Source organism: Cydia strobilella, chromosome 8 (genome assembly GCF_947568885.1).
Source record: "Cydia strobilella chromosome 8, ilCydStro3.1, whole genome shotgun sequence".
Classification (NCBI taxonomy): Eukaryota; Metazoa; Arthropoda; class Insecta; order Lepidoptera; family Tortricidae; genus Cydia; species Cydia strobilella.
Window position 1 is genome coordinate 2,794,259 of NC_086048.1, and position 21,499 is coordinate 2,815,757.

Here is a 21,499-nt window from a genome sequence, read left to right on the forward strand (position 1 = left end):
GATTTTGAAAGTTGCTAAAATCTGCTGGTCCAGAAGTACAGTCGAAGGCAAAAATATCGATCCAGACAAATGGCTTAAAAATATGTGTACACGACTTTATTGTCTAAGGTGTAAAGCGTACACATACTTTTGAAACTTTGGGAATGTATATATATTTATGCCCTTGACTGTACCTACTTCATACTTTGGCAATACTACGCTACTACAATCCTTACCTACTAACGCTGCGCCTTACGTAAGCGAACAACTCGCGAACGTGAAGCGGCGCGGCGCGGCGGGCCCACGGCGTTCGCCTTCTCAACGAGGAGGAATCAAAAGATTGATTCACCCCGCTTCGCATCGCTTCGCTTCGCGTTAGCGTGTTGTTCGCCTTCGTAGTACGCTGCGTAAGGCATTTTGTTTACTGTTGCTACAGTTGAAAGTGCTCTGTTTTCCGCTTAGTAGGCTTGCCATAACGATCATTTATATATGGTTAGTTGAAAATTTTCAAGAAAAGTGAAGCAAGAAAAGTTTGATACAAAGCCCCTGAACCAGAATTAAAATATGTACAAAAACACCCAACTCGTGAAAAATTTCCTCGTGAAAATACAGAAAAAGGGAGAGAAAATTCTGTTTGGAATACCCTTCCGGCGTCTTATTTCCGGAGATGCGAAATTCAAGTCTAAACCTTTGAACGCCCACGACAGCTAAAGATGTCATATCAGCTGTCATTTCACGCTTACAACGACTATAATAAGAGAAAGACTCGAAAATTCGCTTATTCGCCAATTAAGATGGCCATATATATTATATTTTGTTGTACACTACACTTTATTTATTTGGGAATTTTTATATTATGTCCGCTCAGAATCACGATATATTTCTATCCTTATATGAGAAAAAAGCGTTCAAAGATATTTAGGTGAGCTGCGAAATTGCATGGAGAAATTATGAATTAATTTACTGATGTTGTCATCATGCACTTTTGCGTCTGATGATACACATCTGTGGGCCCTGGGCTATTTTAGATTATAAAACCCTCTAAGATAGCATTAATAAGAAAACATTTATTTAATTTTGTTCACTATTTTATTCCAGCAAAGCACAATAAATAATTATGATAAAAAATCAAATTATATCATAAAATATAATAACAACGTAACTTATTTAAGAACAAAATTGCAAGCAATCAGCCTTTGCATCTAATAGGAAACATTAAAACAATATGCAGTATTCCAAATGTATCCGGTCATTTTAGAATTTTGTCACAGCAGGGTTGAAAAACTATGGCAGTGAAAAGTTCATAATAATTGACAAACCTCTAAAATTTCCCGGCTATTAGGACACAGAAGTTAACCGCATTAAGGATGATTCGCGTTAAAGTTTTCCGGGGCCGAGCCGAGAATAGAATAGAATAGAATAGAATAGAATAGAATAGAATAGAATAGAATAGAATAGAATAGAATAGAATATAATATAATAGAATAGTATAGAACAGAGCCGAGGTATCCGACACCTCGTTTTCTATGACGGGTGATCGGTAATCCCATGATGATTTCTATAGAAAACTGAAGCGTCGGAGCGGATACCTCGGTCCGGACCCGGAGCGTACTAGCGTGTCATCCTTCACTATGGTGCTAAAATAACGTTAGGTACTATAAATAGTGACGCTCTAGTAAAAATTATTAATGGTATCTTGTATAACTTGTTTGAAATTTATTACCCTTATCACTATTACCACAGCATTACGATAGGATGACGTGGAAAAAATCTAGATTTCCATAATACCTTAAAGCGGTCTTGTACACTTACTATAACTGTGACAATACCTAATTTCAAAATCAACATTTACCCTTTCATACAAGAAAAACTATAAATCATCTAGAAATGATTAAACGTCTGTTTTTTCTCAAAAATCCGGTTTGATAAACCAATAAAATATGCGAGTTTCTTTACGCTTAAATCTAGTCATACAAATAGTAGGTCTAAAGCTAACTATTAACTATTATTTAAGGCACAGTAGTGGCAGGCTTTGGTACTAAAAATATACAAAGTAGACCTAAAGAGGTACAATTCACATTAACTAGTTAGACGCTACACAAAAGATCATTTTAAATACTGTCAATACGATCATTACTCAGAGATTACAAAGTTTTAAAAACTAAGTCTGTATTTTGCTTACATAAATTGTAGACAACGAGTAGGGTTGCCATAGGTCAAGATTCAGAATCAGAATCAGAAAACTCAACTAACCTCTGGAAGGTTATGCCCTAGCTACAGCATGTGGTGACGAGTTAAGAGGCTAGTGCCCCACTGGGTCACTTCTTGAGAAATGACTGTCCAGGAAATGTCAGGATTTCAGGTTGATGTCCGGATTTTTGTCAGGATATTCCATTTTTTCATATGACAACCCCAATCGTTACGCAATGCGATGTATAAACCTAGCTTAGCTTGTAATCCCACGTATCCATAACTAATGCAGAGAACTTGTGTAGCGCCTATCAACTCTTCACACAATCTTCTTCGTCTTCTTAATCTCAAGCAACTTCAAAGTATATAGGCACCAGAACATCGCAGAAGCCACATACACTATCTGCAATGCGGTCCCGTAACCTGGGCTGATGGCCAGACTCCTCGAGAGGAAGGCCAGCGCGGAACAGCGGAGGACCTCCGCGAGAGGAGCGTAGGTTGAGGAGTCGAAGAGCATCCCGATGACGGTGAGGGACCAGATAATGTAGCAGACGGAGATTAGGACGGAGAGTGGGGACATGCCCTGAAAAAAAAATGGTGATAAATAAAGCAATAAAATAATTAAACATCTTCTGTCAGAAGAATTTAAATAATGTTCTCCATCTTGTATGTACTAATATGTATTAGTTTATCTTTTGTATATCATTTAAGTATTAGTATTTAATCATAATTTTGTTAGTTTACGTTATTATGTTTATATATATATACATAATATTTGAATTTTTTTTTGGTTCTATTTCTTGTTATAATTTATGAATCTATCCTGCACCAACATTTATGTCTCTGTTTGACCTAATGGTTGACTGGTAGAGAATGCCTTTTGGCATTAAGTCCGCCATTTGTACATTTTTCTTTGCTTGTGCAATAAAGTTTAAATAAATAAATAAAATAAATAAATATTATCACGGAAGTTTTCTTATTAAAATAAAATAATTGTTAACGTTTTATATGTGCATGGTAGTCAAAAAGCTCGGCTGTTCTGCTATAGAGCAGAAAAAGCGGGAAAAACAAATGCAAATAAAATCCTTATCATACAAAGACAAAAGGTTAACGCTAATACAAAAAAATAAGTATATATTATTATAGAGTATCCACAACAGGCGACCTTTTAATTATCCTAAATATTGATCTTGGGAATATGTTTAGAACTTATAACAGCGTTAAGTACCTATACCTACCACTATTATGAAATAAATATAACCCGAATATACCAAAAGTAGATGGAATAAATATTACAAGCTGTCAATAAAATATTAATTGTCTCAAAATAACTTTTAATCTGCATAATAAGCATCCGGGTCAAAAACTTTTGTAGTATGAATTAGGGTTATGCGTCTTTCCTGTGGACATCATGAAATAAACGGACTTTAAAAAATATTAGTACTTCATCCTTAGAGGCATGTTAAAACCTTCTATTTCTTTAAATTTGTATGATGAAAATCTTAGAAAAATGTATCCAGAAACTCTTGTAATGTTCACAGAAAAAACGCCGTTTTGCCGAACAATTTTATCCCTTATCCTATTTGAGGATTTGGTCAATAATAAAGGTGCCCACTACCCACAGCAAAAAAAACTCTCAACCAACTTAACAAAATCGCCACTGAAACGTTTTAATCCATTCTACTGGTAACTTTCCTTGCAAAATAGTACTCAATCAATCGATCTCTCGCGAATACAAAAATCTAGGTCAGATGAAGTGTTTGTTTACGCTACCCCAGTTAACGGATCTAAAAACGGAACTAAACGAAACCCTAAAACCAAGACCTATGTAACTCCGTATAAGATGAATAAAGTATAAGAAAAAAACGTGCCTTGGAAATCAAGGAAAATTAATTCTCGGATAGATGGCGCCTATACCATTGGCCTATTCTCGGCTAGATGGCGTTGACGACCCCGTTTGATATTTAACAATTTAAACACATATCAGTGAAAGAACATAGGTCAAAATCATATAAAAATAATAAATACAAATAAAAAATAATTTATATTTATATATTAATACATTCTTTTGTATTTTTTATACATTTTCATTTTTAGTTTTTATCATGTGTCGATAGATGGCAGTAAATTTACTGAGGCTACAAAATTTACTATGATTGTAACCCTCTAGCCTATATATTCTCTTTGCTTAAACATTAAAAAAGCATTGAGGTCGTCAAGAATTTATCCGCACTCGATAAAATTTTATCGCGTCCTGTTACGATTGAAGACGAGAACGATAAAGACTATCAATCGAATCTATGTCAGATAAACCTAGTTTGATATGGCTGTATAGACAGTGACAAAGTGCGTGGCGGATTATCCTTGTACCTATATTTTTGCCGAAGTTTGTTTTTCAGATGCCCTGTGTGCAATATGGACGAAAATTTGAAAATATAATTTGATACGAGTATGTTATTAGTGACGCTTTTAAATATTTTTTTCCTCTAAAAAAATACAAAATAAAATATTGTCTTCGGTTACCGCGATAGTTACTCATGAAATAAAACTATGAAAACGGATTATATCGCGTATATTGAATTTATAATACATCCCGACGTTTCGAACCCTTTACAGCGTTCGTGGTCAACGGGTGACCACGAACAACAACAAAAAACAAAACAAAAAATAAAAAACAACAAACAAACGTCGTCAACGGGTGACAAAATAAAAAATAAAAAAAGATGAAAAGAAAGATAAAAGCAGCTTTGCAGCAAGCATTTTTTTTAAAACACTGATTTAAACTTTCACGATTTTTACTTTTTTTTGCGCCTAGAAGATGTTGATGTCAACTTGAGCCAGTCTTCTCCGAGACCACGGGGACAACGCCGTCCTCGAAACGTCGGAGGTGAATTTAAAACTTATTTTACGCGATTAAGTCCCGTCGTTGTGAATAATAATAAGCATTTTTTTTATTACGGATATAATTATTTCTATAAAATTTATTGCACGTGCGTGTTCATTCAGAAAATGACTTACTTTTTCCTCATAACGACCGTCCTACCGCTTTAGGGAGTTTTTTCATATTTTTACATATCAATGGCTGCCGTAAAACGTGATCTTCGAAAGACACGTTCAGCCGGGCTATTTGCAACGTGACTGTAGTTCCAATTACTAGTAAATTGGTCGAATTGAGCGAAGCCCCAGTGCGAATTTCAATCGTTACCTATTTGAGTATTTTTTGAGTGTTTGATGATTTCGTTAACAGTTGATCATATATCTTTGTTCAAGGTTACATGTGTATGTGTGACTAAAATCTAGATGTATCGAACCCTAAGAGCGTTTTCAAATTGTTCGATCGGATATCGGATGTCGGATACGATTACAATAAGTTAACGGATACGACTACAAAGAGGTTTTCAAGTTTTACGTATTTTATTTAACGTAGACTCGCGCGTGTAAGTACAAAAAATTTTTTATACCACTTCGGTGGCAAACAAGCATACGGCCCGCCTGATGGTAAGCATCCGTAGCCTATGGACCCCTGCAACACCAGAGATATTACATGCGCGTTGCCGACCCTTTGAAAACCTGTACACTCCTTTTTAGAAGAACCCCATACTGTAGCCCCTCGGGAAAACCTCGGCAGGGAGCTCATCTTACAGCCGAAGCGTCCGCGGGAGGAAATTTAGTTTTATTAAATTATTACCCTACCCCAGCAAAGTAAAACTTGAGGTTCGGCACTCAATATTTTATTAGTCCTCAATATTCCGCTGACAAACACTTTCACGCACATGCTTTTAAGGAGTCGTAACACTTTTATAGTACTTATTAGAAGTATAAAAGAACCAGTGGTTATATTTTATGGGTTCTTTATTTAAACTTAATAGGAAATCGATTGTCGAGATTGTATACCAAACAACAACGAAACAATATTTTACTTTAATGACTTAGGTTTTTATTTGTTTTTAAAGGTTTTACTTAACTTAAAGGAGTTAGGATAAAAATATGTATAAAGATTATTTGTGAAACTTCAATAATCTAGGGATAATATAAAAATAATACAAGGAAAACCCATCGCAACCGAGCTATGTCAGAAATAACTTATTTAATCAAACCAGATTCAGTTAAAAGAAGCGCCTACGGCGTAAGTAAAAATAAAGTTGTTGCGTCAAAAATTCAGATTTAGCGTGAAAAATCATATATTTTGTGACTTTTCGCACTTGAACGTCTGAAATAATAAAGTCATTTCTTGCACCTGCTGAAATGATATTGACGGTATGAAAACTTTTTTTATTTATGACATTTAATTTTTTTTACAGAAGCCTACGACGAAACAGAGACGTTATATGAGTTTAACAGGCCAATTTACCCTGACATCAGAATGATATTTGAATCATCTCTCTTTTGAGTTTTCTCTCGTACTTGTCCGTACATGTACCTATTGGTGCGGGCGAGACGCACGAAAGTAAATAACATGATTCAAATATCATTCTGATGTCAGTGTACGTTCGAATTGGCCTATAGGTTGAGAAGATATCTAGTTTTGAATACGAAAGGACATCTTTTCGTATCCATTTATTTCTGAGATTTTGTGATCACAGTACATGGCGTTGTTATGATTTTGTCCTAAGTTTTTTTAGGGTTATTGTTTTCTTACATAAAATATTTATTTATTTATTTATTTTATTGATAAGAATGTTTACATGACATTACAGTTGAACCAATGCGTCACGAAACTTAAAACTAACAGCAATAATAATACATAAAACAGCAACAATTATAACAACAATAATATCACATAACATTAGAATAGACAGACAGACAAATTATGTTGGAACAGTTGAGCACCTAGCATCCATCGCCTCACAGAATCTCAGGCATTCATTATACACTGCCGTCCATCGCCACGCAAATAGGTCGCACTCAGGCGTCGATGCCAGGAGCGCATTGAGCAGTGAAAGGGCGCGGGGCAGCGGCGAGTTCCTGCGCGATACGGTGCGCCCCGGCGGCACGGCCAATAGATCGCGTTGTCGTGGTCTAAGGGCCATTCTCGGGACGTCCGGGATAAACAGACGCACGAGACCAGAGACAATTTCGGGACAGTCCGACTCACCACGCAAGGCTCGGCATGCCGTGACTAGGAGTTGGTAATTCCGCCTGACCTCCAAGGAATTGTACCCGAGGGAGCCGAGAAGATACTTTGTCGGGTACAGGTACGGATAGTATCCAAATATTTTTTTATAAAGGAACCTTAAAAACGCTTTCTGAACCTTCTCAAGCAGTAAAGCATACGTCGATTCGTAGGGGTTCCATACGATCGACGAAGTCTCCAGCTTACTCCTTACTAGACCATTGTAAACCATTTTTATAGCCCCCGGGTCATGAAAATCGCGGAGGTTTCGGATTACGAAACCTAGCCTTTGAAAGGAACTCTTGGCAAGAGAAATAATATGTTCGTGAAAAGTTAGCCGTGCATCGAACACTACGCCCAGATCCTTGACGGAAAAGACACGATTTATCGGCTCTGACCCCAGTATATAATGCCCATATATAGCGGAATGAGAGCGGCTAAATGTACACACACAACACTTGACTGGGTTAAAATGAAGTTTATTGTGCAATATGGAAATGGACGTGTGGAAGTCGACTTAAAGCCAAACATTGAAAGAGCTTCTCCGTTTAAAAATATTTTAAAATGAGCATTCAGTATGCCTACGCCGTTTACTCTGAACGTTCGTTTCTATTCTACATTATAAGATTTTTTTTTCACATTGTCTTCGTCGTCGTCTGAATGTGAAACTATTATTAATAATCATAATTAATAATAATAAATATTAGGGGGCATCTTACACAGATCAACCTAGCCCCAACCTAAGCAAAGCTTGTACTATGGGTGCTAGGCGACGATATACACTTATATACACATAATATAGATAAATACTTATATTATGATACAATTTCCGTTATTTTATATTCTTTGAGACTGAGTTGTTGAGGAATCTTTGAAATGTACACAAACGTAATTATATTCCAGAGATTAATTTAAATGAATTACAAAACAAGGCAAAAACAAAGGGACGCCCCTTTGTTTTTACCTTGTTTTGTAATTAAAAATCATCCAGCGGTTTTTTTGTAATTTTAAAAGGTCGTCTAATTTTACCAGGTTTACACAATTTTCTGCAATCCACCTACACAAAGTTTGAAATTAGTGACCGAGTAGAACAGAGATTTTAGTTTATTTGAAAGTAACTTAATCGATATCTAAGTAGAAATAAATATTTTTTTGGCGACCGAATGTCTTATCTTAAAATATTTGATTCTTGATTCTTATCGGAAACAGTCAGATGCGAGTGTAGGTAGGTACCAAACATAAGACTAATACTAGTAATACTGTAGTGTTGCTATGTCTTTTCTCTGGCGCATACGTTATACCTAACGCAGGTGGGGGTAGACAGTTAATCACTACTCACTCACTACTCACTCACTGGGCGTCGACCGAGGTGGTGGTGCGTGGTGTGTGTTGTAAGTCCCGTAAACTCTAAGTGTAAAGCCTGAGTGGACGCTCGAAGCGGAGCGTTCGGCGGGGCGTGCAGCGTGGCGTCGGGCTCACAAGTGATTTGAGCAGCGTGCACTAAGGCCGCTCCTATACGTTTGCATTTGTTTAATATGCACGCCGCACGCCTCGCCCCGCTGCACGCCCAACTCGAGCGTCCACTCAGGTCTTACACTAATCCTAAACTTCTGGGTGCCCTATAGGGGACACTACAAATACCTAAGTATAAAGCAAATCCAAGGGGGGCACGTGACATGGGGACGTTTGGCAGGCTACTTCACGACTAGTCTATAGCTACCGCAAATCCAACTGGCGACTAAGGTCATAATGTTATCTTCTTTACCCTTGCCAAGACCAACCAAGAGTGAAAGGGATGGGATAATGACATCGGTCGCTAGTTTGTATTGCTGTTGCTATAAAAGGTTACAAACGGCTAAAAACTACTAACCATGTATCTAGAAGCCAGCTCGAAGAATCCGTAGAAGACCACAGCGTAATGCAACACCAGATAAAGATTGCACCACGCCGGTAGCGCTACGTCGTATTTCTCTCTCTGTTCGATCTGTAACAAATTAACATCATAGAGGGTCGGTTTTCTTTGTCTAGAAGTCTTCTAGAAATCGATTTTCGCTCATGTAGTCTCGGACATGGGTATATTTGGTATCAGTGCATTCAGTATGATGTCCTGAACATAAATATATATTTTTTTTTTTTTTTTTTTTTTATTTAAACGGCACACTAAACAGACAACATTCAACATAGTTACAAAGAGTACATGAGTGGTAGGTATTGCATAAGAATGCCATCCAAAGCAAGCATGCACAGCAAGAAAGAAATATAAGGAGCAAAATCTATCCTAAAATTATAAAAAAGTATCCTAAAACTACTCAAAATTATACTAAATTACAAATTACAACATTTCGCAAATACTTAATAATTACATGTCAAATTGCGTACAAGAAGAAGAGAAGTGAAAAAAAAAAGAAGAAGAAGAAGAGAAGTGTGATGATGGCCGAGAACCCTAAGAACCTGCCTCCTAAATACTGCCTGCCGTGAGTCGAAAATGTCAATATCTTTGTGTTTAAATACCAATTCATTATACTGGCGACATTATATAAGACGACAAGCGCGAAAGTGGGGGGTAGTTGCTGTGACGTCATAAAGTCGACGGTACAAAGTTTTTTACTTTTTTCTTTCAAACATACCAAAGGGGTACCAAATGAAAGGGCTTTGTGAGTAAATCATCATAAATATATAACATACTGTAACATTTTCACTACTTGGTCTTACAAATTATTAGAAAACGTTAAAAAATTTCACAATTCACAGTTGACTTTGAACTGCTCTAAAGTGAGAATGACTACATGGATTATTCCAATATACATACCAAGTGACTGTGATTATCCTGTATATAATGTTATAAAATAATTAACAGATATATCCAAAAATAAAAAAAGTACATCCTCCTCACGGCTTGATAACATTCGCTATTTGAAATATTTCTCAAACTATTATCAATCGTGTTGTGCCTCGGAAAAAAAAAATAGTATTTTGGTACTTACATCTATTTTCTGGTCCTCATCTCCCAGCCTCGCCTGTCCTGGCTCCCAGCTGGGTCCCCAGAATATCGCCCTGAACTTGTCACCAGCTGTTTCTAGACGACGAAACTTCTCCACCACGTAACCTGTGTAAAACGCCTGTCAAACAAAAATATTATTCAAGGAAGCATGTTAACAATAACTTTTGATAAAATAAAATTAATGAATAAATAAGCAGCTGTCCATAATCAGGGAACACGCGAAAAAAACCGATGATCCTGACAAATCGATAACAAGTAAATTAAAAAGTATAGCCGAAAAATTTACCGGCAATCTAACGTCAATATGGCAGGTGTGTTTGTGGTTCTCCTACTATCAATGTACATATGTAGTGTAAATTGCCACCCAAGCAATAATATCCGCATTATGCCTCGACAATATCAAAATCCGTAGCAAATAGTGACACGTTAGCTTTTTGAAGAAAGCACGAAATAAAACTGCGGCAGTCTGAATATATCAAACTTTAACAAATGTACATCATTGTTTCAAAAGGTGTATATGCTATCCCATTTTCGATTAAAACTCAACCTTACGGCTATACAAACTAGGTTAAATTTCCTATAACAATAATCTAAGGATATCCGAATATTCATTCCTCAAACACATGTCATACATATTTCGGCCTATAAGTTGACAATTTCTCTGAAAACGCATTTCTGACGGGTACCTGTCCTGAATAATATTGGCAAAGTCTACGCAGTGTTCCTCAGCATGGGTAACAGATAAATTACGTTTACGACTGCGATATGTCATATTACAGGATTTGGTAATAAATTGGAGCACGTAAGTTTTTATACTAAATGACGAGTTGTCACAAAAGTAGTTTGTTATAATGAAAATCTGCGTTACATATCTTGCTATGTTGCACGATTGCATAAAAAACTTACAGTTGATTCTGGACTTAAATTGTATCAATTTTAGTTTAGTTTGTTCATAGACCTTTTTGATAAAAAATGCATAGCTAAGGAGTTATATTGATAATACCAATATGTGCGAAAATTTTGCGGTTTTTCGAGTGGTGCAGTTAGCACAGGTCTTTCGAAGCTGCAAACTTGGATTTACGATGCTGGTAGTGATCCTAACAACATAAAAGTCAGAACTAGCCCTTAGCTTGCGAATTTAATGTTCGATATGACGGGCCTATACGATTTGTGTAGTCAAATGTTAACACTTAATAACCAACAGCATTAGGGTGACGTGACGTCAGGATTGAACGCAACATCGCCCGTTACAGCTGTAGCAGTAACGCCGCTGCGGTCGCAATCCGAATGTCACCTTAATGTACCGTATAGTGATGTCTACTTCAGATATATATGCGGCTACAATCGATAGAAAGCTAAAACTAATAAAGATATAATAAAATTGCATGCCGTTTAATTAGGGCGTCCGGTTTTTTATCCCATAGCCATGTATTAAGTCTATCGCTTGTACCCAATAGTCTAGTGTTCATTTAAGATTCTATCAACTCTCAATAGCTTTACACTGGCGGGTACTGCCTCTGCATGCGTCCCATCAACCTATCATACAGGCAAGGACAGCAACAGCATACCCTCGGAGTACCTCTTAGATTTCACTAAAGTATCAAAAGGAGAAAGCTTGGATTTGGCACCGAGCACGCCTCCCAAATACCCAGAACATTGTTCTGTGATGGGTAAAGATATTTGTACAAAAACTAACCTGTAAATACATGGGGTTGAAAGAAGGCTGGTTGTAAATAAGGCCGTAGACGATCTGGATCTTGTCCGTCTCGGGTCGGAAGGTGCCAAACAGCCTGTCCCAGATGATTAGGACGCCTCCGTAGTTAACGTCTAAGCAGTATTTGTTGCTGCCTACGACGGAATACAAACTGTAAATTACACTGGCATTTTCACTGATATGAAAAAGTCAAGAATTGGTGTTGAGGTTCAAGAAATAAAAAAACATTGGCTACAGCATAACATTCCAAGCAATATTCCATGTAAGTACATATTACAGTACCGGCCAATAATATATCACCTGTTTTTGTATGAGCTTGTATAGAGTAAACAATATGAGTTAGTTTATAGATTGCATATTTTACTACTTAGTCATTTTATACAAATATATGATGAATATTGCAATGAAATACTGTGAATTACAATAGGATACTCAGCATATTACTAAAAAACCTAAAAGACCTCAAGCAAAAATACTCTTGATGGCTTCAGTGTGGATTCAGAACATATATGCTGGGGGAATTTCCAGTGCCAGAGGGAGAAAGAGTATCTTACCATGATGTACCCTATGGTGGCTAGGCGTGTTGAGGATGTATTCCAGAGGCCCGAGGCTCTTAATGGCTTCAGTGTGTATCCAGAACATGTACAGGTAGCTGAACTGGTGGTGCATCACGAACTGGGCTGGGGGGATGGCCAGCGCCAGAGGAAGATAGAAGATCTGTTGATAAGACACTTCATTAATCTTTCTGATATAGAGTTTCCTACTCAAAGAGACCTGAAAAACCTGAGAAGAGCTTGAAAGTTGCACCCATAACAGAAAAAGTAAAAGTCATGTGACGAGAAAGGTATTAAGAATGAATTTGGAGGGAGGTACGAGGAGAGGAAAACCGAGGAAATGGTGGATGGACTGTGTGAGAGATGATATGAAACGAACGCTAGCGAATGATGATGAATAAGCAATACTTACGAATCCGCACCATCCCTGCAATATAGACTGTCTGATGCCGACACCCATGTTGAAATCTTCCGACGTATGATGGACTTGATGTTGTGCCCATAAGATGTGCACCTCTGGAAAGGAAGACATAATTTAATATAACCACATAGGTCTGTCTGTTGTCTCTGTCTGTGTTGTTTCTGACACGCAAGGTGCTGGATATGTTCCTCACACGCGACGAGGAAGACCCCATCTGACATGGCTGGCAACAGTGAAGAGGGATACGGAAGAAGCCAATATCCCACCAGAGAGAGAGAGAGAGAGAGAGATGACCTAGGACCGAGAAGCCTGGCGAAATTTATAACTAGGAGAGCCGACCCCAAATAATGGGAAAAGGACAAGGAAAATAATAAGAAGAAAATAGGTCCGTTGGCGTCATTGCTTGCAGCACAAGGTCTATATCTAATATTTTAAATAATATGTGAATTATGAAAACTAATGATGGTACTAATTTAGGTACTAAGGCTATATATAGGAATCTCTCTCTATATAAATGGGTCAAACACTTTTACGAAAGGACGACCCATCAGGCTAAAGGTACGGACATTTTCAAAGGGCCGGGAAGCATTGTAAGTCGCTCAATATATTTGATTCAAATCGCAATACATTCTATTTTCAGTCAAGGAAAACATAATGAAAACATGTCGTGATTTGTGATGTCTATTTATTAACAATATTTTTATTTGTTAAACCTTTATCATCAAAAAAATCTACAGTTAAGAATAAAAACACAAAAAATTTAACACAGGAAACACCACAGATTCATTATAAATTGCATTTTTTTTTTCTTTTCGCAAATAACACAAACGTAACTTCATACCTATTAGATTCTCCTTCTAGTTTTTCAGCTTACGAATATATCGAGAAGAGGAAAAACTAAACTTCCTCAGTTACTACAGAAACTACGGGAATCGTCAAATATCAAAGGATGGTAATTTGGAGAGCTCTAGGGAGCAATTTGATCGTTCTTTTTATTCTTACACTTCGATGGAATGTAATTTGAATTTTGTCATCAAGGAAAATTAATGAATATTCAAATTTTACACTTGAATAAACAATTTTTTCATTGCCACTGACAATTTATGCTAATGATATTGTCTTCAGTTACCGCGATAGTTACTCATGAAATAAAACTATGAAAACGGATTATATCGCGTATATTGAATTTATAATACATCCCGTCACCCGTTGACCACGAACGCTGTAAAGGGTTCGAAACGTCGGGATGTAGTATAAATTCAATATACGCGATATAATCCGTTTTCATAGTTTTATTTCATAATTTATGCTAATGTTATTCTATAGTTATTATTTTTCACTTTTCTCATGTATTATTGACAATTCTTCTAACACAATTCAAACTTGACGGAGATACCTATTTGTTTATTTGTTTTAACCAAAATGAATTCTGTGGCCGCGTAGCCTAGTGTTCCAGGGCGTTAGCCGCGTAAAATGAAGACGCTGGTTGGAATCCGGCCTCTGCCACTGGCGGGTTTGATCACTTTTTCCTTAGTAAATATATGACATCTATGTATAGCAAGTACTAATGCGTAGTGATGATCATGTCGTCAAAGTCGCATTAAAAATTCCAGAACAGAAGAGAGGCCCAGGCCGCCGTCCGTCGACCTGGTGGTCAAACATAGAAAGAGACCTCAAAAGATCCCAGATGTCAAAAGAGACAACCCAAAACAGAGTTGCTTGGCGCAGAAGAGTGAGGAGGCCCGACCCTAAATAAAGGGAACAGGGAAAGAAGAAGAAGAAGATAGCAAGTACTAAATTGTCGGTCACTCACCATGGCATGCTCTGTGCATCCAATAGTAACAGAAGTCAACCCCCAACGCCGCTGCGTACCACGTCCACACGTTGTCCCAGGGCAACTCCACTATTCTGAAGTTGGTGTATATCCATGTGTATAGGTACGATTCGGCGCCTCTCCATAATATTCTGATAACAAAACAAAATAAGTTTTTGTCAAAAATTTCATTTTTACAATCTTTTATCGTTGACTGTAATTTTCTCTCAACGGGCAACTAATACTCATTCAGACATTTCTACGAGTAATAAACCCAAACAAAAACAAGTTGCGTTGTTGTAACACAAAGTTCCTATGGCCAACTTGTGTGTCCTTCATTACATCAGCTCGATGGTACCATAAGCATAAAGCGCGCGGTTTTGTTTTGTACAGTCGCCATCAGATATACCGGAGCGGCCGAGGTGTTCACAATATCTGAACACGCACTCTAACGCCTTGACAATAGAGGCGTGTTCAAATATTTGTGAGCACCTTGGCCGTTCCGATATATCTGATGGCGACTGTACGATAGACGTAGCGTTGAACGCTGGCGCTGGTTGAACGCCTTGCGATCACGGAATGTAGGGAAAATGATAATGCGCTTTCCGCTGCGTTTGCGTAAAACAATAAGTATACCGTTTTAGTGACATAAAACCTGTTATTGACTTTAGAACTCATTATATAATAAAACTATTAAATCATTTAAGTTAAATAAGACTACAGTCAAGGGCATAAATATATATACATTCCCAAAGTTTTAAAAATATGTGTACGCTCATTTGTCTGGATCGATATTTTTGCCTTCGACTGTACATCGGGCCCCTACTAGGGCCCATGTGAAACAGACTATTATGTAACACCTGTGTACCTACCACGGATGCAATAAATATACGAATACGAATACCTACATTATGTTCATTAGATTATCTGATTTAAAATGTCAATTTTCCTACATTCTGTTTATCGCAACTATCGCAAGCGTTTAACTGCGTTTATCGCATAAGACAACCGCGCGCATAATATTGCTTTGCCACCCAACTTGGCATGTAGTTTCAGCTCAACAGAATAATGGGAAGTGAATCTACTCGTAATTTATCTTGCAAGATTTGACGCGAACTAATTACAAACATTAAAAGTTCTAATAAATGCTTGTAAAATATATAAAAATTAATTGGTTGAGTGAAGTATATTGTAGCATGAGTATATTTACTTCTTTATCTTTTGAACAATTAGGTACATATGAAATAAAACTATGAAAACGGATTATATCGCGTATATTGAATTTATAATACATCCCGACGTTTCGAACTCTTTACAGCGTTCGTGGTCAACGGGTGACACACGGGTTTTCATAGTTTTATTTCATGAGTAACTATCGCGGTAACCGAAGACAATATTAATTAGGTACATACCTAATTTTGCCAAGTGAATCCTAAAAAAGCGGACATACCCAAAAGGGTGAACATATAATAGAATCTCCAATTAAAATACACGTGATATTTTCATTTATTAAATAAATATTTTGATAATTTCAGTTCAGCTAATAGGATATTTTTGCGGATAATTTGCGAGTTTTATGGTTTCGTTCGGTAATGTTTTTTAAAAACGAAACTTGAAATTCATCATTGCAATATATCACTTTAATTCTGATTTATTACCACTATTAGAGTGCAGCGAGTGACAGAGCAATGTACTGAAAGAATCGCATCAATCACTGAATTTGAAAATACTTTTATAAAAAAACAAGTGTGTTTGACCTTGAATGAATAATAGATACGATATGCCAAGATCTATTAAAAGGATTATTTTCACCACAACAGCACGTATCGCTCCAAAACGAATGATAAAGTTACATCTTAACCACAAGAGTGGCAAAGTCAATTACCTAATACAAATATTGACTTGGTTCCCCGTACAATTGACTTTCAAGTGATGATTTTGAGTGATAAATATTTAATAACGTTCATACGGATATGATGTGTTTTACAATTGGTATTTTGCTTCCATTGGTATGGTGAAAAATCTCGATAGTAAACTGTGTTTAAGAGGCCGTAGTCGATTTTGGAGCAAAAATTTTAAATTGATAGATTTAGTCGTTGAAATTATACACGTTTTGTTACGTAATACCTAAATAACAAGTATTGGTTTCTATTAACACGTCTTCTCATCTTGCCTTTTAATAATGAGGTCGCAAGCGTGCGTCACCGGTAATATATGAAAAGAAGGGGCAGTTTTTAAAAATTCATCAAAAATTTATGGTAGTAAATTATACAAATAATACAAAAGAATAGTTTCAACAAATGTTGTAGATTGTTTAAGTATCAAAATTACGTTGAAATTAAGTCTATTTTCAGAGAAATTGTCACTTGTTTTGAAGTAATTTCTGGAGAAAATTGATTTCGTCTAACTTTCATTTACACTACTTCAAAGTCATAATAATAAAAATGTAGTCTGATAAACGTCAAGTACAGGATATGTGTAATACAAAATGACCATGTTTAGCCGTCCAAACTTTACGAAATTTACAAATGAGAGCGACAAAATCAGTGCTTTACGCGCGTTTACCTAAACGTCCATCAGAAAAGCAAACATTACTAATTTAGTGAGTCTGTTTTCAACAAATTGATCTGATAAAAGGTAAGATAAGAAGATGCGCTAATAGAAACCAGTACTTGTTATTTCAATTAGGTAACAAAAGGTGTACAATTTCACCGACTAAATCTATCAATTTTACATTTTTGCGACTAAAATCGACACCGGCCTCTTAACGCTCAGTACATAGTTAAAAGTAAGTATTGTTTATTATTCAAAAAACATCGCAATTGCAGCATTCGCCAATACAGTACAATCTTAACACTAACCAATATTACTTAACCTAATACATAAATTAATACAGCGATTCAAATATTCGTTTACATTGTTCTATAAGCTGTGACGGATGCGAACACATCAATGTGCGGTGCCACATTAAGCACAGTGTTGAGCAGCGTGAGTGCGGTGTGTAGCGCCGCCCGCGCGCATCAGGTGCAGTCTTACCACCTCACACACTAGTGTATAATTGTTTATTTGTAACTGAATAGATACCTGCCACATTCCTGTAGGATCCCGTGGGAGATGCTGGTGATCCCGTCGTTCAGTCTGATCCCAGGCTTGCCCTCTAGTCTTAACACTATGTGTTCCAGCACCATGAATATCAGGAAATACGGCCATGACTGAAATAGAAAAAAAAATACAAAGTTTAAGTTTTATTCCTGTCGAATTTAATTTTTAATTTTTTTTTTTTTCATTTTTTTTCAAAAAAGTATAACACATTTTAAACTTATACAAGTTTCGCCAAACTTGCGTTTAACGGCGAAATGGTGCACTCTTTTTCAATGTTAGTACCTTAATCTAAATTTAATGATTAACTTATATTACTAAGGTTAATACTTTTATGAATGAAAACACAAATGAAAATAAAAACTTAATTTAATATAAATATGAAAAATCTGTGGAAGAAAAGAGCAAAGTGGATTTTTGCTCTCAAAACTAGAATCGTGACCCCAAAGATACTAAATACTATCAAATTTGGTGTCGTGTACCATACAACAATTTAGAACGGCGACAACATAAATAAAACATGAAATGTGCTCGATCACCGTTACAATAAATATAACGACTACGCAGCGTTCGAAAAATTAACCTTTCTTCACTACAAACAGTGCACAAAATTTAATCTAACTAAATTGTTTTGCGCAGCAAAGTAGCTTGTAATTCGGAACATTGAGGTAAAAAAATATCTTTATGCATTAGCACATGATTTGTCCAATATAAGGTACAAGGTTCATTGACTGGCTCTTTCATAATCAATAACATAAAACCTTAGAAATGACCAAGCCGAGGGGTGAGCGGTATAACCCAATAAGTCGTGCAAATGGGTTTTTGAAATTAGACCTATATGTGACATGTGTAAAGTTCTCATTTAAGTGACAAAATATCTAGACTTATCGGGTTTGACCGCCCATCCCTAAGCATGCTAATAAATTAGGGTCACCCCGTCTGCAGTGTCTGCACCCGAACTTTAACTCTAAGATATAAAATAATTAATGTTCAAATCCGTACAGAACCCCTAGTGTAAATTTCATTCAATAGCGTGACGAGCGTTTCCGTTTGCGTTTATGTCTATTTTTGTGTGGGATTTTGAACAGCGCGCCAAGCGGGACATTTTTGGAAACTCAAAATGTCACTCGCAAACACGTCCTCACGTCGCGCTATCGAATTAAATTTACACTAGGTCACAGAATAAGTAATAGTATTATCATACAGAACGGCCACGCACCGCCCCGCCCCGACTCGAATTACCTCGCCCCGCGACAGCAGATTGACGGCCGTTTGCCGGCCGCTCAGTACTATTTCTTAGCAACTTACTAACAATTTTAACTATAAAACTCCCGTGAGACTCAAACATATTAGATTATTTTAAACCGGGTCACTCACGTATTATTAAGTCGAATAGCTCGACATGTTTCGGTCACGCCGCGCCCTCGACCAGTGAAGACGTGTCGTGTCTCCGTGAAGACGGTCCTCGTAAATTGGACCGAAACATGTCGAGCTATTCGACTTAATAATACGTGAGTGACCCGGTTTAAAATAATCTAACTTACTAACACTATGACGCATGACGCGTGTACAGACGTGCCGTTCACACATAGAAACGCAAGTGGTTTTTGATGTATAGCGTGTCCGCCCTGTGACTAGGTGTACAGAATTAAGCGATTTTATAATTCGAGATCGCTCGGGAATTCTATTGGTGGACACAAATTAAATGTATTACTGTATTATTACGACTAATTGGAGTCGTATTTCCATATTGAATCGGATTATCTGAATTATTCGAAGTAAAAGGTTCTTAGAAATAATTAATTTGTATTATTATTTCTCGTAATCGAATGTAAGTATTTGTTATTATATTTTTAGGGTTCCGTACCTCAAAAGGAAGAAACGGAACCCTTGTAGGATCACTTTGTTGTCCGTCCATCCGTCTGTCAAGGCCCTTTATCTCGGGAACGCGTGAAGGAATCGAGTTGCAATTAAAACCATGTACTCAAATCTACAGTCCTTTGTAGCTGTGAATGATCAAACTTCTAAGTGAACTTAAAAAAAAATACGGCCGTTTATGCCGCAAAAAACCTAGGTATATTTCGACATTCTCAAGGGAATCAAAAATCAAAATGTCTAGGGTACTTCCCGTGGACCTAGAATAATAAAATTTTGCAAGTAATATTGTCTTACACTACAATTACTCGTACAGGAAGAAATCTTAAACAACTTTCGCTATATAGAAAATAAAATCACGAACATACCTATCTCATCATTAATTATTTTTGCACAAAGCTATTAACATGAAAATTGCTCCTAAAAATGCGTAGCTTTCGATCAAAATATTGAACTAATATTACTTGCTTTGTCCAAACAAAAAATAACCATTCAAAAACAATGATATCCGCGATCTTGGTCATGCACGGCCTCCGCTCATTGCTCAGCGAGCTGCTTCTCAAAAGGACCTCGCGAAACCGTAATTAGAAAATTCCGGGAATCTTTCTCTTTTACTCTAATGAAGGCGTAATTAGAGTAACAGAGAAAGATGCCCGCAATTTGTGAACTTCGATTTTCGCAGTTGTAGCCCTGAACTAGGTGGCCTATTCAAATACCTATATATATCGACAACTATATTTTATTACATATACGTTTCATAGTTTCTGTTTCACGCCTGCAGTGTCAACTCTGATAATACTTAGTGCTAAAAGTGTCACCGGATACCATTACACGATGCAACAGCATTGAGAAACCGCTGACATACGATATCCATACAAGTGTATCTATAGCTACTACTATAACAATATAAGTCCTCGTACATTTATCAGATATATCGGTGCGGCCAAGGCGCTCATAAATATCTGAACACGTCCCTATTGTTAGTGTTAGAGGACGTGTTCAGATATTTTTGAGCACCTCGACCGCTCCTATATATCTGATGGCGACTGTACCATTTTAAAAGAGCTTCTTGAGGCATACAAGTGCATCTCGCTCTTATCTCTTATTACTATATCAATAAGTACTATTTTAGAACAGCCCCTTGAGAATAACCTAGTTTCAGCGTTGCATAAATCTTGTTCCTTCCTTAGGTTATTTAAAATAAAGTACATTTTCGCATGGCTTGAGATTCGCTTGCAATAGATATTTGTAGCGGTATTAGATATGGCTGCAGATCACTGCACATCACTAGATGTAGTATAAATTATAATAAACCCACAGATAATAAATTTGTTTTAACAATTTTTGAACAAATCAGAGAGGGTTTATGATATGTGTGTAAATAAAAAAACAAAACACTACGACGTAAGCCGCATCTCATTACATATAAACACTATTATATCAAATCCCTCAATTGCTCAAAGGTTAACTGGAAGAGATCCCTGAAAGGGATAAGTTCGCTTTTGTACAAATGATGCGTTTTTCTCTTGTTTTATGTTTCTTTTTGTACAATAAAGAGTTTTACTACTACTATTATAATATTTGATACTGAAACAGCACAGTATAATTAGAAAAAATATGTTTTTTTTTTAAAGTACACACCTAATAAAAATTAAAATCGAGTGTAAAGGGGAAAAACAGTCATTTTTTGGAGTCTTGATTACAAGCGGTTAGTGTTACGACATCACAAATATAAATATA

General features: G+C 36.6%; 1 protein-coding gene across 1 annotated transcript in view; it reads right to left on the reverse strand.

The window, feature by feature from the left end:
* Positions 1 to 1,441: 1,441 nt before the first annotated feature.
* The window catches only part of LOC134743464 (alkylglycerol monooxygenase-like), a 49,972-nt gene continuing 29,914 nt past the window's right edge, over positions 1,442 to 21,499 (reverse strand). Inside the window, exons 3-10 of the mRNA XM_063676903.1 lie at positions 17,870 to 17,997; positions 14,786 to 14,937; positions 12,964 to 13,067; positions 12,552 to 12,714; positions 11,980 to 12,131; positions 10,267 to 10,401; positions 9,153 to 9,266; positions 1,442 to 2,752 (exon numbers count right to left, since the gene is read on the reverse strand). Coding sequence (XP_063532973.1) covers positions 2,489 to 2,752; positions 9,153 to 9,266; positions 10,267 to 10,401; positions 11,980 to 12,131; positions 12,552 to 12,714; positions 12,964 to 13,067; positions 14,786 to 14,937; positions 17,870 to 17,997 — 1,212 coding nt within the window. The 3' untranslated portion in view covers positions 1,442 to 2,488. The remainder of the gene's footprint in view (positions 2,753 to 9,152; positions 9,267 to 10,266; positions 10,402 to 11,979; positions 12,132 to 12,551; positions 12,715 to 12,963; positions 13,068 to 14,785; positions 14,938 to 17,869; positions 17,998 to 21,499) is intronic.